The 27514-nt window shown below is 35.1% G+C and overlaps 1 protein-coding gene across 7 annotated transcripts in view; it reads left to right on the top strand.

Moving 5' to 3' along the window:
• STK3 (serine/threonine kinase 3) overlaps nt 1–27514 on the top strand; it is a 485213-nt gene that overhangs the window by 143522 nt on the left and 314177 nt on the right. For all 7 annotated transcript variants that reach the window (XM_078153675.1, XM_020969092.2, XM_078153672.1 and 4 more), the window contains 2 exons: nt 6751–6915; nt 8399–8566. In XM_078153675.1, coding sequence (XP_078009801.1) covers nt 6751–6915; nt 8399–8566 — 333 coding nt within the window. The remainder of the gene's footprint in view (nt 1–6750; nt 6916–8398; nt 8567–27514) is intronic.

Below are 27514 nucleotides of genomic sequence, written 5' to 3'. Positions count from 1 at the left end.
TGAACAGGTATGAATAGGTTACAGTGTATATCATAGATCTCATTACCTTACTTTTCATTACAAAATGGCCTATCTTGTGAACTCCATTTTTACCAAGGGCATCACTAACTTTCAGGTCACTCAGGTGCAGTCTTGTTTTTATCTTTAACTATTTACTCTCCCTCACTCTTACTGAACATGTATCGTTATTTTTATCTCCATAATTCTTACATCTGATGCCTTCTCTCCGCTCATATATCTACAACCCTACGTCATGCCCTCATCACTTCTTGCCTGTACTATTGAAATAGCCTTCTCATTGTTCTTGCCTCAAGTCTCTCCCTTCTGGTTTGTCCTCCCCACAGCTTCCAAAGTAGTTTTCCTAAAATGTAGGTCTACTGGATCCAGGAACTAGGAACTCCAATTCTAGAAATAAATTTTATTTAATATTTGTCTTATCCTTTTTAAAATCTCAATGTTTGGTATGGTTTTAACATACATAATTATTAGCATAGTAGAACATGTATATAACTTTTAAATAAGTAAATATTCACATATTTGTGTGTATGTATATCTGGAATGACTTGGAAGAGGTGGCATTTGAGTGGCAATTGTTAGGAAGTCAGTAGATGATAGGGGAGAGCAAAGTCATTCTAGGAATAGGGAAAGGCACAAACAATGATACAGAAAGCAGGTTGTATTCTGGTGATAGCAGAGTATGATTCAGCTGGCATATAGAATATATGTGGGAGCAAATATAAGCCATATATGAAAATATTCCGTAGTGAAATAGTGTTATATTTGGAGGGCTTTGAATGCCAGCCAAGAGTTTGAATTTTATTACTTAAACAATAGATAATTGCAGAGGTATTTTGAGAAGGCTTAATATGACTAGATTTGTATCTGATAGATTAATCTGGTGGTCATATGAAGGTTAGATTAGAACAGGAAGAAAGAAAGAAAAGGAAATACATCAAGAAAGAAATGAAGATGGTGGAACTTAATTATTTCTCATAATTAGGTTGTTGAAGAAAAAAGAGGCATAGGAGTGGTATAGCCAGGCCGAAAGTATAGACAGTTTGAAAATTTTTTAAGCATAGTTCCAAATTACTTTACAGAATAGCTGGCCTGTTTCACAACTCTGCCAATACTTTACTAGTGTACCTGTTTTTCTATAGCTTCTCTAACATTTATCATTTTCCTCTTTTGTCATTGCCAGTCTGATAGGTGATATAAGGTTAAACCTCAAAGTTGCTTTAATTTGCATTTCTCTGGTTATAGAGTGATCTAATGCATTTTTATATGGTTTTTGATAGCTATTTTTTCTTTCTTTGAAAATTGCTTGTTCATATCCTTTGACCATTTATGTATTGAGAAATGGCTTTTAGTCTTACAACTTTAAATCACTTCCTTGTATATCTTGAAAGTGAGATTTTTATCAGAAAATCCTGTTGCAAAGATTTTTTTCCCCCTAGTTACCTGTTTCACTTTTAATGTTTACTACATTAGATCTGTTTGTTCAAAAACTTTTAAATCAAAATTGTGCATTTTATCTCATGATCCTCTTTATCACTTGTTACATTATGAATTCTTCCCTTTTCCATAAATCTGAAAGGCAATTTCTTTTTTCCTGCCATGGAGTTAGAGCCTGGCCTGTGAGGGGAACTTGCTGCAGGCATAAGATAATGTGAGGGATGAAGAGTAGATATAGGGAGGGGCATTTTCTTAATAATACTTGTACACTGAAGTGATACCTGTCACCAATTTGTTTATGATGTGACTTTTTATATCTAGGTGATGCATCCATTTGGAGGCTGTCTTGGCATATGGTGTGAGATGTTATATAAACCTAATTTATGCCAGACTACTATTCAGTTTTCCGAGCAGTTTTTGTCAAATAGGAAAATCTTCTTCCATTAACTTCTTACAGTTTTGGGGCTCATCAAACATTGTTATGTGTTTTTGTATTTCTGTATGTTGTGTACCTAATTTATTTCAAAGATCTCTCTCTCTCTCTCTCACACACCCACACCCACACACCCACCCACACCCACACCCACACACACCCCTTCTCTCTCTTATTTTAGTGATTAATACTTTGTAATTCTGTTTGAGATCTGGCACTGATAGACCCTGTTCCTTCCTACATTCCCCTTCCTCCTCCGGTTCTCCCCCCTCCCCCCCATGATTATCCTTGGATTCTTGACCTTTTGTTCTGCCATATGAATTTCATTATTATTTTTTCTAGTTATATAAAATATGGCTTTGTTAGTTTGATTAATGTTGAATAAATAAATTTATTTAGGTAGCATTTCCTTTATTATATTGAATCAACCTACCCACTATTGCTTGTTATTTAGGTTTGTGTCTCTGCAAGGAGTGTTTTATAAATATTTATGTAGCTGTTGAGTAATCTTGGTAGATAGACTCCCATATAGTTTGTAGTTCTTTTGGTTATTTTGAATGGAATTTCCTTTTTTCAGCTCTTCCTACTGGTTTTATTGGTTATATATGAATGCTGATGATTTGCATGTATCTATTGTATATGCTACAATTTTGTGAAGTTAATTATTTCAGTTAATTTTTTAGTTGATTTTCTAGAGTTCTCTAAATGTACTATTCTGTCACCTTCAAAAGGGATGATTTTGTTTCCTCTGCTTCTGTTTATTCCTTTAGTTTCTGTTTCTTATCTTGATTTTATAGCATTGTGTTAAATAATAGTGGTGCTAATGGTCATCTTTGCTTTACTCTTGATCTTATTGGAAAGGCCTCTAACTTTTCTCCATTATATATTATAATGTTTGCTCTTGGATTTAGATCAAATACTATTTTCTATATTAAGAAAAGTTCTCTTTATTCATATGATTTCTAGAGTTTTTAAAAAAGTGTCAGATTTTGTCAGAAGACTTTTTAGCATTTTATGTTATCATAAAGTTATCATCACACAATTATTATTACGATGCAGTTGTTATTATTTATATTATTAACATGGTGACTCCAGGTTTTCAGAGTTATGCTACTTGGGAGGCAGGATCTACCACACTGTAAAGACTTCTAGTATAGATCTAGTGAAAGAGAGATAAACTAACCTAAGGTGGAAGAGACTCATTACTGAGATAGCCACAGGGTGATGAATTTTTTGGCTATGGAACCTCTCAGAGACAGTCTTCTTAGTCATGAAAGGTTTATTCTCTTTGTTGTTGGAGCATGTACCCACATGTGCAAAATCACAAAAATGTAAAGAAAGACATAAGATAATAGCTCTAATAATAGATCACATTATACAACACTTTAAGGTTTGTAAAAAATATTCCTCACAACAACCCAGTGATATAGATATTTTAAATATTGTTTCAGGTTCTCCAATTTAAAAAAATGAGGAAGCTCAGGCTCACACAAGTTAAATAATCTGTTCACAGTTAACAAAGCTAGAAAGTGTTAGAGTTGGAATTTGAATCCTGATCTCTAGGTCCTGTGTTTGTTCCATTATGTCATGTTCTAGGCTTAGCTTTTCAAATGAATCATATAATAATAATAGCTGATATTAATGTGGTGCTCTAGGGTTTCCACAATTTTTAAATATACATTTTATAATATAGTAGAAAGAACACTATACAAGGAATTAGGAGTTTAGAATCTTAGTCACAGTGCTAGTAGTGAAATGTGACTTTAAATGATAAGTCACCTAACTCTTTGATCCTCAGGGAGGGGATTGAAATAGATCTCCTTAAAATCTCAGTTCAGGAAATTCTTTGAATATTTACCAGACCATTTTTTAAAATAAAAAAATCTCGAAATCTATCTTTACTTCTATCAAAGAAGTTTGCAGAATTTTTTTCCTCAAACCCCCCCCCTTTTTTTCCCCAAAGAGCAAATTAACTGCTTCTGCATTGTCAGTATTGAGTTGATTGCGGTAGAAGACAGGGCAAAAACAGACATCCAGTGAAGAAAAAGGGATCATATGATCATAGATTTAGAGCTAGAAGAGATCTTAGAGATGATCTAGTCCTACTTCTCTTTTTACAAATAAGGAACGGAGCCACAGTGATTTGCTCAAGGTTACACAAGTTACAAAGCTAGAATTTGAACCAAGTCCTGTGACTCCAGAGTATGTGATATTTTCACTTTACTACAGTTGAAGAGACTTTAGTTTAGGCTGGCAAAAGGTCAAATTAGTGAGGAGTTGACAGGTACAATGGATTTAAGCAAATAGAATTGAAAACCTTGAGAGAAGACTTAATTAAGGTGGCACTGGGAAAGGAAGAACCCACCTCTCCCATATATGCTCTAGCAAAGATCTAAAAAGAACATCAAATTTAAAAGTAATCAAGAAGGTCTGAGAAAAAACGATGGTAAACTCCTTCATTCAGTCTAGGACTGCACAAAAATAGCTAGAAGCGGGGCAGCTAGGTGGCACAGTAGATAGAACTCAGGCCTTGGAGTCAGGAGGACCTTAATTCAAATCCGGCCTCAGACACTTGATGCTAGCTGTGTGACCCCGGGCAAGTCACTTAACCCCAATTGCCTCGCCAAAAAGCAAAAAAAAAAAAATTGCAAGAAGGCTGTGGGCACTGGAAAAGTGATCTTGCTAGAGAAATCAGCCTGAGCACAGTTGGAAACAAGCTGAACATTTGCTAGCTCTTTGAGGAGAGGCATTCTGAAAGCACCTGAAACCTTCATTGCTCTGCTTCAGGTGGGCTAAGAACGATGATAATACTTGGTTCGGAAGTTTGTTGGGAGTGTTCAGAAATGTCCAGTGTTCTGAATGTGAAGCTAAGAGAGCTCTGACTGGGACATCTCTGGAAACCAGAGTGCTATAGCATTCTGATCTGAGATGCTCCGGAGGGACCTGAAGGTTGTGGTACCAGAAAAAAAGAGTTCAAGTCTTAAATAATGACACAACCAGGATTACATAAGATTTGGTAGTAACTTGTATTGAGTGAAAAAAATCTTAGAATATGATATCCCAAAAGGTAAAAGAGAAGGGCTTACAACAAAAGTAGCTTACCTTGTAAGACTGAGTGTAATCTTACAGGGAAATAGTAGTGGAATAGAAGACTTTCGGCTATCCCTGATGAAAAGACAAGCTAGGCAGAATCTTTGAAATGCAAACATGGTAGTCAGAGAAATAAAGACAATAAGGAAGTGGCTAAATAGTGATAAAGTGCTCATATTTTAATGGGGGAGAAGAAACTATGTTCCTTTAGAATTCTGATATTTTCATGGATCATAGAGGGAGGTAAATAAGGTAAAGAAGGGGCCTGGAATTGGTTTTGTTTCCTTTTGATGATCTTAAGAGAGGAAAGTAAAGGGAGAAGAAAAAAATACACAAGGGAAGAAATGAGGAGAGGGTAGAACTTCCTATTTTTAATAATTGGATTGTGGAAGAAGAATATATAAACATAGAGAAAAAAGTGGGAGGAGCAGGAATCACATGAAACAAAATTATCTGAACTAAAAAAAGGTTTGAAAGTACAAACATGTGAACACACATGGAAATGCACAAATTCTCTATGTAACCATCTCATGTTACACACAAAGGCCCTGAACAGAATTTTAGAGTAGTTAGATATCATAAATCACTATGATTCGTGAATGAAAATAGAATGAAATATACATATTTCTCAACTGTACATGATGCCTTTATAAAAACTGACTCTCAGGTGGGCATAAATGGGTCAAGAGAGGAGCATGTTGAATAAAACTCAGTTCTTCTTAGCTTGTCCTCAGTCATGGACTTTTCTGGCTCCACAGCCAAATAGAAGGCTCCACAAAGCACCACCTTCTAGTCACTCTTGCCCAGAAGTAGGCTCACCAAGCTTCTATATGTAGTTAGATGGGAAGTAGGTTGGGAAATATTTGCACCTGAAAGATCAAATCTGAGCATCTTCTAAGGACTAGACCCTCATTGGGCAGTCTCCCCATTACAAAGAGTGGGGAAAAACATTTGGATTGTGGAATTGCAGACAGATAAGTGTTAAAAACTTAACACCCAAACTAAACTAAAATTAAAACTAAAAAAAACCCAAACCTAACCTCTAAATTGTTATACATAAATTACATTGCTATCTTATTAATGTATTACAACAATGTCTCTTTCTACCATGACCCCTTTTCAAAGCAAGACCTTAGTCTCCTTTCCCTTTCATCTCCATTTGCCCCTTGGAGTAGGATGAAGGAGTTTTCTAAGTTATAGTTAGCTGACAGGTACCAGGATTCAGCATCTTCTGGATGAAATCATCATACTTCTTTCAGGAACACAGTAGTCTGATGATCCTGATTTGCTCCTTTTTGTGAAAGCATATTGTTTTGCCTTTCCAGTATGGCCTGCTGGCTCCAGATAAGAAAGATGACAGACAACAAAGGGAATAAAGAAAAATATAAATTAATTAAAAGCTGTAGTATAAGTTGAGAAAAGTTGCATTATGGCCACCTTTTGTATTCGATAACTGGTGAACAAGATATTTAAGAGTAATTTCATAGACTGATTAGTAGATTGATAGACATATTTGTTGTTCTTGCTTTTTTAAAATATGGCAAATTAGCCATCTATTTGATAGAAAAGTATGGAATGAGAAGGGTGAAGAATAAGGGAATAGTGAGGGAAAAGGAAAGATTTGGGGATAATTTACTTTTTCCTGTAATCTTTATGATTAAAAGAAAAAAAGATTTTATAAATAAAATTTTCTAATAAGTGATTGTGTAACTGTGGGATTGTAGTTAAGATTTTCCCAACATAAAAGATTAATAACTATTTTTATTGGTTTTCAGTTAACTGAAGATGAAATTGCAACTATTCTTAAATCCACTTTGAAAGGACTTGAATATTTGCACTTCATGAGAAAAATACATCGAGATATAAAGGCGGGAAACATTCTCCTCAACACAGAAGGGCATGCAAAATTAGCCGATTTTGGAGTGGCTGGGCAATTAACAGTAAGTATAATAGAGACTTTGGGAAAATAGATGTTTACCACACAATTATTATCTTATATTGGGCCACAATATCTGTAAAATGGTTGGGATAAAATTTTATACTGCTATTATGACAATAACTCATATTTTATAACTTTTTGAGGTAGGAAAGGTAAGCATTATTATCTCCATTTTATGGATGAAGAAATCGAGGCTCAGAAAGATTAAGTGGCTAAATCTTGGTCAAGCCAATAGTAAATATCGTAGCTGAGACGTAAACCCAGCCTTCTTGATCCCAAATTCAGCTTTCTTTTCACTATATTACTTGCCTCTTGCTTTTCTGAAAGGTTAAAAGAAAGTAAAACTTAGAAAGGACATGATAATTTTCAAATATTCAAAAACTGCCATGTTAAAGAGTGATTAGACTTAATCGAGAAAACTGTGAGGCAATTTTACTATTAGGTAAGGCACATGGAGATAATTTTCAGCTTAATTAAAAAAACTTTTTAATAATTAGAACTCTTTCAAAATGGGATGTACTGCTACTTGAGGTATAGTAAGTTTCTTGTCATTAAAGGTGTTCAGAGGCTCTCCTGATCAGTTTTTGAGGCTATTCGAGACATGATTTCATGAATTGGATAGGGGTTAGATTAAATAACCTCAAAGTTCACTTACAACTCTCTTGTTCATTATACCTATTAAAATGGGATTTTAGAATTTCTTACATTCTTACATTTTGTTTTAAATAGATATAAAATGATATTTACAGGAGTGAGAAACTAAGGTTATGGTGGCTTGCTTCAGTGTCTTTAAGCCTCAGGCAAAGAAATATTGACCAAAAATTTATCACAACTTTATCTGAAACAAATGAACACTTAAGTTTAATTTTTTAAGTGAAAAATCCGTAATCTTGGTGTTGCTACCTCTCTTATTTGCTTTGCTATTTTTTCTTTCCTTTTTTTTCTGTGTTAGACAGTCATCGATATTTAGTGGATACGACATTATTTTGTCATTCAGATGCTTCAATTCTTCAGAAAAGAAACACGTGTAACTATCATTTTCATAGCCTTTGTTACTGTTACTGTAATCATTTAGGGTTACAGTGTAGCTTAGCTTCTACAACAGTCATGTGTGGAAAGGTACTTTAGTTCAGGATTAACTATTTTAGGTTATTCTTAGAAGATGTGGAAATAACACTGGCTTTAGAGTCAGAATGTGGGATTTGAATTTTGACTCTTGTTCTTATTGTTTGCTTGCCCTTGGGCAAGTGACTTTATCTGTGTGTGGGTCTTGGTTTACTCATTTGTAAAATGAAAGCTTGGAGGAGATGACTTCAGAAGTCTCTTCTGTCTCTCAGTCTTATGTTCTGACATAGCTGTAAAGATCAGTATGCTGAATGGTTAGCTCTAGGTGTAAGTTACAGCATTTAAATGAATGTGCTTACATACCTATTACTGTGCTATGCTATATAAATTCTAATCATTTTTATGTAATGCTCTTACAGGATACAATGGCAAAACGTAATACTGTTATTGGAACTCCATTTTGGATGGCTCCTGAAGTAATACAAGAAATTGGTTATAACTGTGTGGCAGATATCTGGTCCCTTGGTATCACATCTATAGAAATGGCTGAAGGAAAACCACCTTATGCTGACATACATCCAATGAGGGTAAGATAATTGCTTGCTTAGTAAAATGTTAACGTTATATGTTATAGTTTTGTATTGTCTCTCTAAATATGTTTCAGAGAAGAAGGCATATATTACTCTTAATTAGAAGTCTTTTTGGAAAAAGTAGAAAATACTTTAATACTTTTTTGTGGATTATTAGTAATGCATTTCCCTGGACTATGTTCCTCTCTCTCTTCTCTCCCCTCCAATTTTAAAGATGGTCAGGGTTAATAGCTTAATGCTTATCTCTCCTCCCCCAAGCCACATGAACCAAAATACTTGTTTTTCCCCCTTTACTTCTAAATATCATGCAAGAAGGGCTTATCAGAAAATGACAGACATACAATTAAATCAGAAGTTTATAGCTTAATTAGGGACTTTAAAGATCTTAAGCCCAACTCAGTAATTTTTTAATAGATGAATAAAATGAGATTGTGAAATACTCAACATGAGATAGCTGCTGAGTGACAGCTGGGGCCTAAAACCTTGGTCTCCAGACCTTTCAGCCCAGTTTTCTTTGCACTATACCATGTATCCTGTCATTCCCTGATAGATGAATATAAAGTTGGAAAAATTAGGCATTTGAAAACATTCATTTTTGTGGCCTTAACTTCTTTAATATGTTTCCTATTTTAGTCTCCCTTGGTTTCTTTTCTTTTTTCTTTTTTTTTGCTAGGCAGTGGGGTTAAGTGACTTGCCCAGAGTCACACAGCTAGTAAGTGTTATGTGTCTGAGGCCGGATTTGAACTTAGGTCCTCCTGAATCCAGGGCCGGTGCTCTATCCACCGTGCCACCTAGCTGCCCCCCCCCCCCCCCGGTTTCTTAATAGTGAAAATGCATTATGGTAACTGCCAGTGAACAGAGGACAAAAAATGCTGTGTGTTTGGGGACTTATTTCAGATTGTAGTATTTTGCCAGCCCTTTTATGGAGATTCTAGAGTGGTAGTTTGGGAATGTAGCTTCTTTTTTCTTTCTTAAATCTGAAATTTGAAAGGAAAGGAAATTCTTACTGTAAATATCCTTTTATCAATAACTTTGCAGAAACTTTTTTTCTTCCTATCTCCTTGTCTTTTACAAATATTGATATTTGCACTTGGTCATTCACTTTGCTGTATGATTTTGGGAAAGTCTCAACCTTTTTTGGCCTCATTTTCCTCACCAAATTCAAGGGTTTAGACTAGATTCCCTCCAAGTTCTCTTTTACTTGTGAAACCTCCGTTATAATTCCTTGCTTTAAAATTTTTTGAATGCTTTTCTTGGGAAGAATTTTTAGGAAATGGGATTCTAGTTAAACTATCTAATGTATCTAAATTGGGGTGACTGTTCTTTAATCAGTGGCAGGATTGGTGGTAGAGGGAGTGAGACTCTTAGTGGATGAGTAGCAGTTATTATGAGTAGTGGGTCCAGGTCCTTGATGTGGTCTAATAGATGTCTCCAAAGCAAGGTGACAGTTTAAAGTGGGGGGGGGAAAGAGGAGAAATTATGCAAGATATTTAAAAAAAAAGCTGTGATAACTAGGCTTATTTCTGTGGTACTGCTTATCAAGGAAAGAATTGCTTTCTTTATTCTGTAACAAAATTATGTAACCTATTGTCTAGAATTAATTGTAGTTTATATGCCTTGTATTTTTAAGTATGATGAATGTTACTAAAGTACAAAAGCGTAAATGTTGAAATATTTCTTTCATGTATCTGGATATCTTAATTTATATTAAGTGAGAGTATATATCCTTGTGAGCTTGTTGCCCTCTAGTGGCTCTAGTTGCTTTAAAAAAAAAGGACAGAAAATAGGAAGAAGAAAGTCTATATGGTTGGAGGTGGGTGGGTGGCATCAGTTAGAGGGTTGTAAGAGATAGGGTGGATTAGAAGGAGTTGTATGAGTATAGAACAGATGGGAGGAATGGAAAAGGACAGAAATGTAGAAAAGAAAAACATGCCATGAATAGAATTGACTAAACAAGAAGGGGTATTATGTGATGTTAAAATTTCTTTCATAAGCTATGTTTCATTTGCTATAGCCAAGAAGACAGCATAATGCAAATCTTTCCAAGCCCTAGAGTAGATGGCCTTATTATAGTCCTTTCATCATTTTACTAGGAATTTCATTTTTGTGAATTACTCAGAACTAATTAAGAAGCTCCCCCTCTCCCCTTCCTTTGACCATATAATGGAGACATGGGGAAAAAAATAACCCTCAGAAAATGTAACTTTTTAAATGTGGGATAATGATGAAATTGTAGGTGCAGATTCTATCTCCTCCCTCCCCTTCCCTCTCAATTCCGTTGTACTTGAAGTCTTTCCTGTGTGGCAATCCCTGCAAGATATTTTCAGAAACTCAGAATTGGAAAGGTGGTATGGGGAAAGGGAGACTACACTTGTGACTTCATTGGTGTAAGAAATTCTCTGTTATTACTTGTAAGGAAACTCCATTTGGCAGTGTAGATTGGCACTTGTTCTATAATTTATAGTCTTTAGGAATTGCCTGGGGCAGTGAGAGGCTAAGTCATTTGCCCAGGGTCATACAGCCAGTATATATCAGAAGTGGAACTTAAAGGCAAGTCTTCCTGACTCCAAGACCACCTTTCTGTCTATTATGCCATAATACCTCAGGTCCAACAAATACCTCAATAAAAATCTTCTACAAAGGGACACCTTGTCTTTACCTGACAATTTAGAAATTCTCAAGGTAGCTACTTTCGGATGGTTCTGATTATTAGAAATTGTTACTTACAAGCAGAAATCTGCCTCTTTGAAGCTTTTATCCATTGCACTAGTTCTGCCTTCTGGGGGCAAGAAGAGGCAGCCAATTCAACAAATATTTATTAAGCGCCTGCAGTGTACAAGGGTACTATGCTAGATACTGCAGACATAAAAATAAAGATGAAATAGTTCCTGCTCCCAAGGAGCTTCTGTTCTATTTGGGGGCAATATAACATATACAGAGATTAATAAATGCAAGACAATTTGAAAAAAAAGAGTTAACAGTGTAATAGCAGAAAAGACTTTGATTGTGGTGCCTGAACTCCCCTGAAGCTAGGGACCTTCTAAGAGACAGAAGTGAGGAGAGAATGTATTCCAGGCATGGGGAACAGCCTGTGGAAAGGCATGAGGCAATAATAATAATAATAATAATAATAATAATAATAATAATAATACCCTCCATTTATATAGCACCTTAAGGTTTGCAAAGCCCTTTGCATATGCTATTATTTATATGTGGTTTTAAGGTTTGCAGAGTGCTTTATCCTATTGATCCTCACAGCAAACCTGTGAGATAGAGGCTGTTATCCCCAGTTTGTAGGCAATGAACTGAGGTTGAGAGAGGTTAAGTGACTTGCCCAAGGTTACACAGCTAGGAAGTATCTGAGGTGGGTTGTAAACTCAGGCCTTCCTGACTCCAAGTCCAGTGCTCTTAACCACTGTACTATTCTAGTGCTTGATCCATTAGGCCAAGCTGCCTCATATGGTAGCTAGCCTGTCAAATATGGGAGATGAGTAATATGCCAGTTTGACTAGAATATAGAGTGAATGAAGGAGAGAGTAATATGAAAAAAGTCTGGAAAGACACGTATAGAAATAGATTTGAAACTTTTTTTTTTTGGCTAGGCAATGGGGTTAAGTGACTTGCCCAGGGTCACACAGCTACTAAGTGTTATGTGTCTGAGGTCAGATTTGAACTCAAGTTCTCCTGAATCCAGGGCTGGTGCTCTATCTGCTGCACCACCCAGCTGCCCCAATTTGAAACTATTAGTCGTAGGCATTAGATGCTTGGCTGAAGAGTTCCTATTTTATTCTAGAGGCAGTTGCAGGGCACTAAAGATTTTTGAGCAGGGTAGTGAACATGGTCAGACTTGTGCCTCAATAGTGTTAATTTGGCAGCTGTGTCAAGGATAGATGGGAGATGAGAGACAAAAAACACGGAGACTAATTAGGAGTTTATTGTAATAGTTTATATGAGAGCCTTAGTTAGGATACATTGGCTGGCCGAATAGGGGATTTTTGTGGTGGGAGGATCAATAAGTTTTGAACACTGATTGGATGGGGGTGTAGTGGGGGAACAAGAAGAGGCAGGGATAACCAAGGATGCAAATTTGATGAATGAAAAGATGCTTGTGCCCTGAAGAGAAACAGGTAAATTTGGAGAAAGGGTGGGTATAGGGGAATAGTGTGAAATAAAGCTGGAAATGGCAGTTGGAGTCTGATTGTACTACATTTTGGATATGAGTTTGAGAATGGAATAGTTAAAAAGGTGGGTACATAGAAAGCTATATGTAGTTATTATAACATTGCGAAGAAGGTGGCTTTTGGAAAAGATCAGTCATGAGGGGAAAGGGACCTTCACTCCAAAAGAGATAATTTTTTCAATTTCAGAATGAGTCTTGGCACAGAGCTGAGCTGGATGAGAATTGGAGGGGAGAGACCCTTAGACACACTTTCTTCCTCTATAAGCAGCTCTCTCTGTTATGACCATTAGACAGAACCAGGTATCCATCATCTCCCCAGGTGCCATGTGTGTGCCACCTCTTGTACCTCTTCCCTACCCCCTTCACATTTTCTTCAGGAATTGATAAATCATATTACCGTTGCTACTCTAAAAGGTATAGTGTTTGCTGTTCAGTACCTTTACTCAAAACACCTGTGTGTTATTTTGAGTCTGGCTGCTTAATGAAAACACTTTTTCCTTTGGCTGCCACTTCTCCTTCTTTCTTATCTATCCATGCAGCTCTGTCCTTCCTTCCTAAGCTTTCTCTCACTATATCATACCTCTCTTTTCATTGTGATCTCTTTAAGCCCTAATCTACTGTCAACAAATTTCCCTTTGTATGAGACCTGAATCTTTCCTTTGTAAATAATTTTATATATATTATGTATTTAATTTTATCTTTACATGTTGTTCCCCCCAAATAGAATGTAAGTTCTTTGAGGGCAGTAACTGTTTCATTTATGTCTTTATATCCCCATCACCTAGCACAGTGCCTGGCACATAATAGATACCTAATAAATGTTTATTGAACTGGGGCCTGCCCTAACCTGGCTTCCCTGCAGTGAATAATTTCATGTTTTTGTTTTTTTATCTTGGATGGGTTTTAGACGTATCCAGAATTCTTCAATGCAGTTCAACAAGCCTTTGAGTATACTATATATTCAATATTACACAATTTAGTGCTTAATTTTATGTATAGTTTCATATTATATACTTTGTATATTTTAAACTACTTTTCTTTGTACATATTATTTCCTCTGAAATAGAATGTTTTAGGACAGAGAATGTTACTTTTTTTTTATCTTTGTACCACTAGCATTTAGCATAGTATCTAGTACATAATAAATAATCAGTAAGTGATTGTAAAATGAATCTGCCTAAAGATGATAATTGAAACTAAGGGAACTGATAAGATCATCCAAAAGAGAGAAGAGAAAAGATGGCAGGACAGAATTTTAGGGAATATTCTTCTTGACTAGGAGATGAAGATATCCAGCAAAGGAGACTGAGAAGGAACAATCAGATGTGTGAAAAAACCAGGGGATCCTAGAGAAGAGATGTTCAACAGTATCAGAAACTTTAGAGAGGAACATAGGGTGAAAACTGAAAAAAGCCATTAGTTATAGCTTTTAAGATCAATGGTAACCTTGAAAAGAGCAGTTTCAGGTAAAAGGAGTGAGGAGGAAGGTTGCAAGAGTTTTAGAACTCAGTAGGATGTGAAAAAATGGAGTCAGTAAGTTTAAACGAGTCTTTCTAGGAGGTTGGCTGTGAAAGGGAGAAGAGATATACATTGATTGCTTGAGCCAGGGTCCCAATGGCAATCCCTTATTTACTCTAAATTAGTCAACAGATATCAGTCAACAAGTGTTTTTTAAGCACTTAAAATGTACCAGACGCTGTGCTGTTTACTGGGGGAAAAAGAAAGGTAAAGATATAGTTCCTGCTTTCAAGGAGTTCCCATTCTATTAAGCAGAAAAATGAAAACAACTATGTATAAATAATAATTTCAGAAGAAAATAACAGGGCCCCGTTACATACTCTTTCTGTCTCTAGAATAAGCATCTTTAGTTCCTTTCTCAGCTCCTTCTATGACATTATCTCTAATCACTTCCCCATCCTCGTTTTCTCCCTCTGAATGTGCATTAGTTTGTCATTCTATTCATAAAATATGGTGCCCACAACTGAGCAGAATTGTCTACCTTTGAAAAACATTTTAAGTCCTAACTTTGTCATCCATCTTTCTAGTTATACCTTTTTACTTTGTTTTGTCTGTAGACTTGATAAAGAGCCACATATGCCTTATGTCAGTAATAGTTTTGAATGCCACATATATAAGGATAGATCCCTGGGCCAGTTTACTAGACTTCTTTCCAAGGTGACATTGACTTACAGATTATTACTCTCTGGGTCTGATCTTCAAACAATCCTGAATCCACATAACTGTTCTGACTTATAATACATCATTCTGACATCCACAAGAATGGCATGAGGGATTTTATCAAAACACTTTGCTCAAATATATGTATGCTAATACTACAGCATTCCCATGGCTTTACCTCCCTAGTAACTGTCAAAAAAGGAAGTGAAATTAATCTGGTGAGACAAGCGATTATGGCTCTTAGTGATGGCCGCTTGCCTGTCTAAATGCTTACATATCATTCCTTTAATAATAATATGTTCTAGAACTTTTCTAGGAATCAATCAACAAGCATGTATTGAGCACTTACTGTTTGCCATGCACTATGCTAAGCAGAGTCAGGCTCCCTGGCCTAATATTTTTGCACTGTATTTCATTTCCCTATTTAAAAAACGAGACATTTGCCCTTCTCCAGTCTTATATCATCTCCTCTGTTTCCATGGTTCTTTACAATAAGGGCTCAGCAATCAATCTTGCTGTTTTTCCCCCATTATCTCAATATGTATTTCATTAAGTCATAGTGGTTTGAAGGGCAGCTAGATGCTTTCTTACTATCTCCTTATTTTTTAAATTTTGTTAATTATTTCCAGTCCAAAGAACATTCTTTTTAGAAGAAGCAGAAACAAATGTAATAATTCATTAGTCTTGCCTTCTCTCTTGTCATCCATTATTATTGTATTACCCACCATTAGTATAGTCCTTTTTTTAGTGTTTCATTTGCCGCCAACAGCTGACACCTATCGTTATGACCTCCCCCATTTTTGGTTGTCTTTATCATTCGTGGCCAGCCTTAGCCTCTTCTAAACTTTAGTATTTTGGTCATTCTTATAAGATCATGCCATTCTTTGTATTTGTCCTTAGTTACCTGCCTTATTTTGCTTTTATCTTCTATAGTTGCATTTATAATCTGAATTCATTTTTTTTTTGCAATTTCCTGTGGAAACCATATCTGCATATTGCTTTTTCTTTCTCATTTTAATGACTTCTGTTTTCATCATGGGAATATTACCCTCAGAAACTTCCATCTCTGTTGGGCCAAATTCCCATGTAGACTTTAAGGGCATTGGTTACTACTTATTCTTTCTCCCAAACATTTGAAATTTGCTGTCCCCAAATCTAGATTGTGCATTTCCTCTGCTTGCTTATGGATTCTAAGATATAGCGGTCACTTGCCCCAAAGTTTCTATCATTTTTATTCTATTTATATTTCTATTCTATTTCCAAACACTTGCTGCTTCCCTCTTGTGAAAAATGAAGTTTTGCCTTCCTGGACTAGTTTTTGAAAAACAACAGTCACGTCTGCACTACAGTGGTTGTCATTGTTAATAAGATGATAATTCTGATAATTATTTTCTCAGATATAGAATGCAAACTGATGAAGTAGCTCTACACTTATCTCTTAATTATCCATCATAATGAAACACAGAGTAGCAAGTATAGAAGAAATGTGCAGAATCACAGAATCTTAGAAAGCTCAATAATTTTCCTAAAGTGCAAGTCTGACAATGTGGAACTTCCCCACTTTCCAAACTTAGTAAACTCCAGTGGCTTCCTGTTACCTTTAGAATCAATTATATTCCTGTTTGGCATGAAAAATCCTTTCCAACCAGATCATAACTTACCCTTCCAGCTTTGTTACATACCAGTCTCCTTCATACATAACGTGTTCCAGCCAAATTTGCTTTCTTAGTGCTCCTCATTCATGGCACTCTGTCTTCTGTCCCTGTACATTTATTTTCACTGACTCTGCTACCTGTCTGGAGTATACTTCCTGTATGCCTCTGTCTCTTAGAATTCCTGGTTTCCTTCAAGGCTCAGCTCATGGGTCACCTTCTATATGAAACTTTTTCTTATTTCTCCCCCACCCTCTTATTCCTGCGTAGCTACTAGTACCTTCACTCCCTCTTTCCAAATTGTCTTATATAAATTTTGAATATATACCTATATATGTACATGTTGTGTCCCTTGGCTAGATTGTAAGCTTATCTAGCTTGGACTACTTCAACTTTTTCATTTATTTCTCCTGTACCCACTACAATGCCCAACACATAGTAGGTGCTGAATAAAGACCAAATTAGGTGGCACAGTGGGTAAAGAACTGGACCTGGAGTCAGGAAGACCTGAGTTCAAATCTAATTTCAGACAGTAGCTGTGTGATCCTGGTCAAGTCATTTAGTCTCCTTTTACCTCAGTTTTCTCATCTGTGTAATATATATAATAATAGTGCCTACCTCCCAGGGTTGTTGTGAGGATCAAATGAAATAATACTTATAAAGTACCTAGCACTGTGCTTGATACATAGTGCTGTATAAATGTTAGCTCTTATTCAGTGCTGATTGATTGATGTATCTATTTTTTACCCACATCTGAGCAAGAATCCCCCCTTCACTTGAAAATCTCCAGTTCAATGGAACCTGTTAACCTTGCCAATGTAGCCCATTCCACTTTGGGAAAGGTGTAATTATTAGGAAGTTTTTTTCTTTTTCTGTGCAACTTATAATCATTGCTGCTAGTTTTAATCTCTGGGGCCAAATGTAAATCTATTCCTTTTTCCACTTAACAATGTTTCAGATTCTTGGAAAGGATTATCGTGCCCTTCTGTATCATCTTTTCTCATAAAATTAAAAAAAAAACCCAACACACTGTAGGAATCTATTTTTAAAAATTTTCTAATTTTACTATGAACCTAACAGAAGTCAACAGACGCAAACTCCATATCCAAAGAACAAAAAAGATTACATGTGAATGTTTGAACTTCTGTTATATGTAGTTTTATTGTTTTAAACATATGTTACATTTAACCAGATAATAATGCAACTATCCTACTTTTCTTCATTCTCTTTCTAAATTTCCTTATGTTCCCTTTTGTGTATTTTAAAAGTATTTCATTGACATTCTTTATATTTTCTTTCTTTGTTCTTGCATCATTTATCACTGCCCACCAGCTCTTTACTCCTATCAAGATTTCTCATGCCCAAATAGAAACCTTCCTTTCTAACAAATAAGTATAGTCAAGCAGGATGAACAAGACAAAGAAGTCCGTCACCCCTGTACCTAGAGATGGCACACATGCTTCATCATCAGTTTCTTGAAGTCACGTTTGATGACTGCATCGATAAGAGTTCTTGTCTTTCAAAGTTGTTTTCTTTTACATTATTGTAGTCATTGGGTAAGTTCTCCTTGTTTTGCTCTCTTCAAATGGCATCAGTTTATACAAATCTTCCCAGCTTTGTGTGTATTTGTTCCTTTTATCATTTCTTATGGTGTAATAACATCCTGTTACATTCATGTATTACAACTTGTTTCACCATTCCCCAATTTATGGGCCTCTGTAATTGTTTCTAGTTTTTTTGTCACAGCCGAAAGTTCTGGTGTAAATATTTTTTCTGCTTATGAGTTCATGTCCTCTGTCTTTGATTTTGTTGGGTATGTGCCCTAATAATGGTACTGCTAGATTCACCAGTATGCATAGTTTAGTGACTTAGCTCCACATTACTTTCCAGAATGTTTGTAACTGTTCACAGCTCCAGCAACATTATAAAAATTTCCGTTTTCCCAGAACTACCTTTACCCACCAACAGTCACTACCTCCTTTTTTTCTGTAATCTTTTGTGATCTTAAGGTTATGAGGTAGAAGCTCAGATGTGGTTTCATTTATAATGAAAATGTCAACATTGATGTGATTCAGTTCTTTCATTAACATGTAATCTTATTGGTCCCTAGACAGGTATCTCACATATAGAGTACTAACAACTAAATTACTATTTATAGGGTGTCTAAAGTTGTATGATTTTCAGTAACTCTTTATGTCCTTTCCTCCCACTTTGCCACTTTCCCTGAAGGGGAGGCTGCACATTACTGATAATTGTTTTGTATTTTTCTTTGTGTCAGGGGTTTCTGTGGCCTAAGATTTCATCACCAAATGGCCTGTCTGTTTTTTGATAGAATATACACGTCTGTTGCTAGAACCACACCCACAGCCTTTTCCATCCTGGAATTGCTAGAGCCTGTGCTTTGCTGGCATAGTCTTTTGAGAACCCAGAATCACCTTCACATTATGATAAAGCATTAGAGTAGGATTTTGGGGAGGAAAAGTTTCTACTTAAACCTAGCTAAACAAGATATTAATGTTGAGAAATGGGAAGAGACTTTTGCATTTATCCATATTTCCAATTTTTTATTTTTGATGGAAAACCTTGTATGTAGTCGTATCACTGTAAGTAACAATGGAAAAATTATCAGAAGATGTGACAAAGAAGTAAAAACATTTCATGATTACCAAAATGAATGGTACCAACAATGTATAAGTTCATAGAAGTGATCAGTTTAAAAACCTTAATAATGCTTGTTTAAAAATCTTAAAAAAAGTAATATTCCATCAAAAAATAATACACCATCACCACCACATGCTTAAATTTTTTTTAATTTAAAGAAAATAGTTCTGAAACTATTTCTTCCAGAAATAGATTGTAAAATTTCAGAAGAGCTTCAGGAGTTGCCTATATTTTTCATATAAGCACACCTAACAACATGAAAGCTGCTGTTTTAATAAAAGTGATAGTAAAGATGCCTTTTGTTGGTATAGATATCTATACAATTTCCAAAGCTCTTTCATGTGCCAGATCCTCCCAATATTTTGTCAGGTTGGCAGGGTAGGTGGTATTATCTTCATTTCATAAATGCGTAAAGTATAGTTGTGAGAATACTGAGAAATTGCGTATAGAAGAGAGCCTTGGTAATGAAAGGAGTTTTTCCAAGAAGCCCATAACTAGTTAGCAGTGTGGGAGTGAAGAACCTGTGGCCTTGAGGCCACATATAGCCCTTTAGGTCATCAAGTGAGCCCTTTCCACACTTGAGGATATAGAGGGCCACATATGGCCTTGAGGCTGCAGGTTCCCTACTTCTGCTAGGGTCATAAATGTTTTTTATACAATGCTGGTCTGAACCCCAGAGCTTTTGAGAAACCTGACAGGGATATGCAGTGGGATTTGCAAGAAAATTAGCTTGTGTGGGAATTTTGATGAAACTATTACATATTTTTGTTTCCTCTGTTTCTGTACTATATCTTCCAGATGATGGTTCTGAAACAAAGGCTTAGCTACTTTCAGAAGAAAATTTAAAAGGAAGAAGCCTGCTAGCAATATCTGCTGTGTAATCTTAAGTAACTTGATATAAAGTTTGAGTTTTTAAGGGCCACAGAAGGTGGAGGAGAATGAATTATTCAAGGATGAATGGCAGGGAAACCTTGATTAGGAAAGGACAGTTCGTGTGCTGCAGACAGCTTGAACATAATCTTTCTTTTTTCTGCTTTTCATATGAGAAAAGCTAGTATTTTAATCAAGATATGTGGAGTGGAAAGAGGACAGTTACTTCATTTTAGACCTTTGCCTGTGCTTGGATAGTGATCTACATCATTGGAGAGAACATCCACACCGAGAAAATCACAGTCTAATGGAGTGTTTCAGTATTTTGAGGCTACCCTGGTACCGTGGTAGAAACCATAACTAAAAAGATTAAACTTGGATTCTTTCTAGGGCTGTGAGTGGCTGTTCCATAGGTTTGGGACTGTCTTGCACGTCATTACTTTGTCTATTTTCTGACTGTAAGAATCTATAATTAGCATTTGAATATGAGTCCAGGCCTTGTACATGTATACCTGATATAACTGATGCTGCCTTTATTTTGATACTGATAAATTGCATTATTTTTGGAAATTCTTCATTTTTTCTACTTGCCTTTTTGAAAGACACACTCTTGTGTTCTCAGTATTAAATTCTGGCAGTTCTTGGTTTCTTGATTGAAAGAAGTGGCAGAAGAAAACAATGGGTGGTCAGCTACTAATGATGATTTTTCCCTGTAAAATAAATGGTGAAATTTGGGAATCTTGATTTTCAGTGAGTTTCAATGAAATGAACTGACTAAAAAGTTAAAAGCAATTCAGTGCTAATAGTGTATAGTGTTTAGATAATGAATGTAATTATTACTTATAACATCTATCATTTCTTACAACCCTGTCTTTTACCCTTCTAGTTAGCATAATGTTTACTTAAATAGAGGCATATAATTTCTTCTGTATTGCCTCAGAGTCTATTCTGTAATTTAGTGGTCAGAAAGAAGACCAACAAGCATCCTTAGTTTTGACCTCTGAGTAGTAGCTTCAGTCTGCTAGTGGATATCAGATATAATTTAAAATTCCTGTTGAGGAGATTTATGTCTTTAAAACAAACACAGGAATTAACTATTGATTGCAGTATGTTTTTTACTACCCATGATACCAAAATTAGAAATCTAAATAAAATATGTAATTAATTTCAGAAGAAAACATTTTTTATAGGTAGCCCCTGTGATTTCAAATGCTATAGTAAAATATTTTAACATTTTAAAGAAAGATATGCTACCTTTGGACTTCAAAAATTAATACTGGGTATAAATATTTAAAAAATGAAAATAGACAAGACAGAGGAGGTTTTTTTTCTCCCCTGAAAAATAATTTAATTTGTGCAGCTGTTCTGAAAGACCATATTGATTAGAGATTAATTACCTTTGATTGTGTTGACTTAGTTTTCTATATAATTTTTTTTCAACATCAATGGAATCATCTTCATTACATCTGGGATCATTTAAATAGCATAATTATATATAGTTGCACTAGGTAATTAAAGGTAAGGGATAAATTATCAGAAATGACTTTATAAGCATTGCAGTAACTGCTTATAAACCAAAGGTCACAGTTTTAATTTGAAGGCTTGTGAATCTTTTTAATTCTTGTAATCAAATGAATGATATCAAAGGAAAAAGTAATTTAACATAACAATTCTGGATTACACTGAACATATGTTCTTGTTACTAAGTTGCATTATGGTCTTTAAGGACTTGTATGTAGTTAGTAAATTTTTGTACATTTGATACCTACAGTTTTTCTTAATTTTTATTAGTGAGTTGTTACAGTGGTTAACAAGAAATACACAGATTTAAGTTGCAATAGTTTTCCCAGTGTTATATGATCTAACTTCACAAGGTTCTTGGACATATGTAGATGCTTTTCTATTTTGTTTTAGTTATGACATACAATTGGTACAGGCAAGCATGAAAGCTTGGGCAAATTTTCATTGCTTTTTCTGGATCTTGCTCAGATTCTGTGGTATTTATGTAAAGCACAATTTTGTTACTTGGGAATGCATGTTGAAATTATCATGTGCACTGTTTTGCTGTAGGCCGGTTGGCACTGCCACAAAGGTAATAGGCTGCCAGTAGGCCATTTCCTTGTCGGCTGCATTTACAATTTAATAGAAATATTACATGACTTTTTAAACAAGTGTTTTGGCAGGGAGGAAATGGCAGATTCCATACAAACAAGCATAGCTTCCTGTCCTTCACCGCACTCCAGCTACTCGCAGGATTGTGCTCAGTTTCACTTTCAGGAGGTTAAGAGGGTGGAATGGAAAAGGCAGGTTGAAACGTGAATGGCATCAATGTTTCTTCTAAAACACTTAGAAGGTCTTAATCAGTAAGTTTTAGTCCTATGTTGCTGTAGTGAATGATATTTTACCTATTCCTGTAGTTGGTGGACTCGATTTGATATAACTAATGCATCATTTTGGTGATGTCTGCCTTTGCTTGATTGTAAATGTCCATGTCCACCAGCTAAACTCAAGAGGGCTTATGATATTGTTTTATATAGGAATATGATATTCAGAATTATCATACCTTTTTGTCTTTCCTGCCATTTGATGAAGACATCTTATTTGAGTAAGATGATTGATTCTTCTTCAAAGAGGATTGTAAACCTTTTTCAGCTTAGATATAGTGTCTCCAAAATGAACCACATTCAGGTTGCAGAATTCATGGGAAGGAAATTTGGTAAGTTTTATTAGCAGTAGCACAAAGCATTCAAGATACCTATTGCATTATTATGGCCAAACTGTTTGAAACTTGGAATATGACACAATAAACTTGAACTATTACTTCAGTTCGCTTCGGGGCACTTATCCAACCTTCTTTGAAATAAGCTCTTGTTTTTAATTAGTCTCATGTAGTCCTAAAACTTTCTTAGTTGTCTCTCTTCAATCTTTACTTATTAGGAACTTTAGGTATTATCTACAGAAAAATTTGGGCCTATAATTAAATGGACTTTTTAGCTTGTATTTTGTCCAGGTTAAATTCACCAGTGTGTATCTGAACTTACTCTTTGTCAAGGAAAGAAAATGTTTTGTGGTTAGATCTTTCCCCCCCTTTTTTTTCCTTATTATCTCTGGCGTCGTAGCTTACTTACCTGGAATCTGCACTGAGTTATCCTCTTGTGATGTGGCAGAGACTGGCATGGGGTGTGTTCTTGCAGCTAACATAGCAATGACTTTTGTTATTTTCCATGTTGTAGTTTGTTGGTAATGGACATATGGACATCATATGTTCCGCAAAATACTGTATGAAGCCAATTTGAACTGTTTCCATTTGCCTCAAGTCCAATCATGATATTTATTTTTCCATGGCACTTACCCAGATTATCCATACCTCCTGCTCTACTTGTGTCACTGCCACCACCGTCTGCACTTCTGATTGCCCTCTCTTTTTCACAGTATCTTGTAATTGCCTTCCCCCTTAGGTATATATAAAGATACATGTTACATATGTATGTATGTAAATTGATTGATGTTTATAAAATGCCAAGAGATTTTTAGATAGCAGGCATTCATGTACATAGTAGCATTTTATATCTTTATGTTTTTATTTACATATAAGTAAAGTTATTCCATTTTACTGACTAAAGGCAAGAATTCATATGGAAATTACTTTTGTCAGTATTAGAAAAGTGACAGTATAGTTTTGGACATAATTACTTGGGGGAGGTCATTTTTCAGCATGATTGGTCAAAGTTTTCTCTACAAACTGAAAGCAAGGCTAAAATTACTTTCTTTTTTCATATTATTTTACTTTGTATGTTGTACATCCCTTACGTAGAAGGATGATTTCATGTTTATCTTACAATAGTACATGTTATAGCTAGTAGGTTACGTATAGTACTCTTGTATGACTAATAGATTTTTAGTAAATATTAATTGATGTTGTTTCTTTTATGAATTAACAGCTGTTAAATAATTATTTCAAAGTGCTTCATAAATACTTATACATTAAACTTCTTTTGCGAGGAATTTTGGAAAGTAGAACATAAATAAACTTGATTTTCTCCTTCAGGCTAAGTTTTTTTTAGATATTTATTTAGGTTATCAATTTGTTATGAATTTTTCATTTTCATTTTAGATATTAACTCGTTTTTTTCTCAAAAAATCAGATTAGCTATCTATTTTATTAGTTAAAAAACTATTGTATTTATTAATTCAATTTGGTTTTTTTTAATTGCCTTTCAATTTTATTAATCTCTTCTTTGATTTTTAGAATTTCTTTTTTGTGTCTAGTTGAGATTTTTGATTTGTTACTTTAAACATTTTTAAGAGTTTCATGCCCATTTTGGTGATCTATTCTTTCTTTTGTTGGAGACTGTTTTTTAGTGACATAAATGTTCCCCAAGTATGCCTTGGTATACTTTGGTTGCATACCAAAAGTTTTGCTATGTTGTTTTGTTATTGTCTTTTCTTTGATGGAACTGTCTTTTGTTTCTGTGATTTGTTCATTGAACCATCAGTTTTATAGGATTAATTTATTTAGTCTCCATTGAAGTTTGAATCCTTTCCATAAAATCTCATTTCTTTATTTCTTGCAATTTTTATTGTAATATAGTTGGTAAAGTGTGTGTTTAATATTTTGCTTTTCTGAATTATGACATTCTAGTGCTCTACCATATGATCAATTTTTGTAAAGGTGCAAAGATAAATAAATTATATTTTGCTATCTGTTCCTATTAACTAATCACCAGAGATCTCTCTTAGCTAATTTTTCTAAAGTTCTGTTCAGATCCCTAATCCTTAATAGAACTCTTTCTTGTTTATTTTTTTGGTTAGTTTCATCTAGGTCTGAAAGGGGTATGTTGAAGTCCTCAGCTGTTATAACTTTGAAATAGTTTATGCATTTCTCCCTGTAATTCCATGAAATTTTCTCTTAAGTACTTACCATCTAGGGAAAGATATTAAATATTGATATTGTTTCATTGTTTGTGGTGCCTTTAAGGATAATCCAGATAAACTATCTCTTTTAATGAAGAGGATTTTTTTTTATTGTTGCCTTATCTAAGAATATGATTACTATACCTGTTTGGTTTTTTTTAAAATTCATTTGAACGATAATGTATTTTCCTTTGGCCACTTGTTTTAACTCTGTGAATTTTTATGTTTCAAATGTGTTTCTAGCAAAAAAAAACCCAACCCATATTGTTGGATTCTATTTTCTTTTGTGTCTGTGAGTTTTCACCTTTGATGTGTTTATGATTATGATGATCGATTTTGTATTTCACTCTACCATATCCTCTTATGCATTTTAATTTTTTTGTGTTTTGATTTTAATAATAAAAATAAAGTGAAAAAATATACTTTAATCTGGACTCAGAGTTTTCTCTCTCTCTGGAGATTGGTAGCATTTTTTATCATGAGTGCTTTAGAGTTGTTGTGGATTATTATATTGATCAGAGTAGCTAAGTCTTTCACAATTGATTATTGTTACAATATTGCTGTTACTTCTTCAATGTTCTCTTGGTTCTGTTCACTTCACTTTGCTTTAGTTTATATATGTTGTTCCAGGTTTTTCTAAAACCATCTCCTTCATCATTTCTTATAGTATAATAGTATTCCTTCCCAATCATATATTATAACTTGTTTAGGCATTCCCCCATTGATGGACATCCTTTCAACGTCCAGTTCTTTGCCACTACAAAAAAGAGCTGCTATAAATATTTTTGTATGTATAAGTCCTTTCCCATCTTCTTTGATCTCTTTGGGATACAGACCTAGTAGGAGTATGACTGGGTTGAAGGTTTTATAGTTTTATAGCCATTTGGTTGTTGTTGTTCAGTCATTTTCAGTCAAGTCCAACTCTTGACCTTATTTGGGGTTTTCTTGGCAAAGATAGTGGAGTGGTTTGTCATTTCCTTGTCCAGCTCATTTTGCAGATGAGGAAACCGAGGCAACCAGGGTTTAGTGACTTGCCCAGGGTCACACAGCTGCTAAATGCCTGAGGCTGGATTTGAATTCAGGTCTTCCTGACTCCAGGCCTGGTGGATTTTGGGGTTTATCAAACACTAGATTACTGTGGTAATTTGCTAAATGTGTGTTGTGTAACTATTCCACTGATCCACCACTCTATTTCTTAGTAAGTACCAGAATGTTTTGAATGATTGCCACTTTGTAGTATGGTTTGCAATCTGGTACCTTTCTTCTCTTATTTTAATTGATATTTTTGATATTCTTGACCAGATGAATTTTAAGTTTTTAAGCTCTAAAAAATAATTCTTTGGAAGTTTGATTGGTATGGCACTGAACAAGTAAATTAACTTGCTTAATTTTTTCCAGGTACTCTGATGGCCTTTGTGGCCAAGTCATTCACAACCTCAATACCCCTTCCCCTTGGAGCCTCTGTGTGTAGTGGTTGTTAAATTACATTCTTTTTGGTTTTCCTTTTCGACATTTCTTAATCATTAATATTTTTTATCTTGTCCATTATCTTGTTCTGTTTACTTATAACTCTGGTTTTAGTTCTTGGCATGACGTTTTACTTTGTCCTAAGGCCAGGTTACTTTCCCTTCTCTACTATTTCATGGGCTGGTTAGGCCTTACTTGGACCTAATCCTGACTTCCTGGGCTCCTGACACTTTTTTTTTCTTTTTTCTTCTCTGCTGTGCCTGAGCAGAGAACTATGAAGCTTCAGTGTCCCTGGTCAGAGCTCTGCTGTTGACTGTAGTTATTTGGGGAGCTCCTGTGGTCTTCTGTCACCCTTTAGAACTTCCCTAGATGCTGTTGTGATGTTCTATCCTTTTATGGCTCTTCCCTATCAGGAGCTGCTGTGGTCTTCCTTCCCCTAGCAAATTCCTTGATTGGGAGATTGCTACAGTCTTCTTGTTCACCTGAGCTCATTCTGGCTTTACTGACAGAACCTCTTTTTTAGTGATGAGGCTTCAAGGCTGTCTTTTACATAGTCCCTGGCTGAATGAAAGAGCTTCCTAATGTCTCTTTTTGGATTTCTTGATGATTTTTTAACCTGGTATTCTCTTTCAACTATTGCTGTAATATACAGGAGTGATAGATTCCTTTGGATCCTTTCATGCTGTAATTGTAACTGGAACCTCCCTTTAGCCTTCAGAAGGGTATAACTACATAGTAATTAAACCTTAAACCTTAATTACATTGAGTTAAAGTAATTAAACTTTAATTAAAACCTTACACCTTATATATCCTAGCGTACCAGATCTCACACTGTGTAATGAATCAGTAATCATCAAAACAATCTGGTACCGCCTAAGAAGTAGAGTGGTGGACTGGTAGAATAGATTAGGTAAACAATACACAATAGTAAATGACCACAGTAGTCTAATGTCTTATAAACCCAAAGATCCAGGCTTTTGGGGCAGGAACTCACTATTTGTCAAAAATTGCTGGGAAAAGTGG

The sequence above is a fragment of the Phascolarctos cinereus genome, unplaced genomic scaffold, assembly GCF_003287225.1.
Source record: "Phascolarctos cinereus isolate Bilbo 61053 unplaced genomic scaffold, phaCin_HiC Scaffold_4;HRSCAF=312, whole genome shotgun sequence".
Lineage (NCBI taxonomy): Eukaryota > Metazoa > Chordata > Mammalia > Diprotodontia > Phascolarctidae > Phascolarctos > Phascolarctos cinereus.
This window is presented reverse-complemented; position numbering and strand designations above follow the sequence as displayed.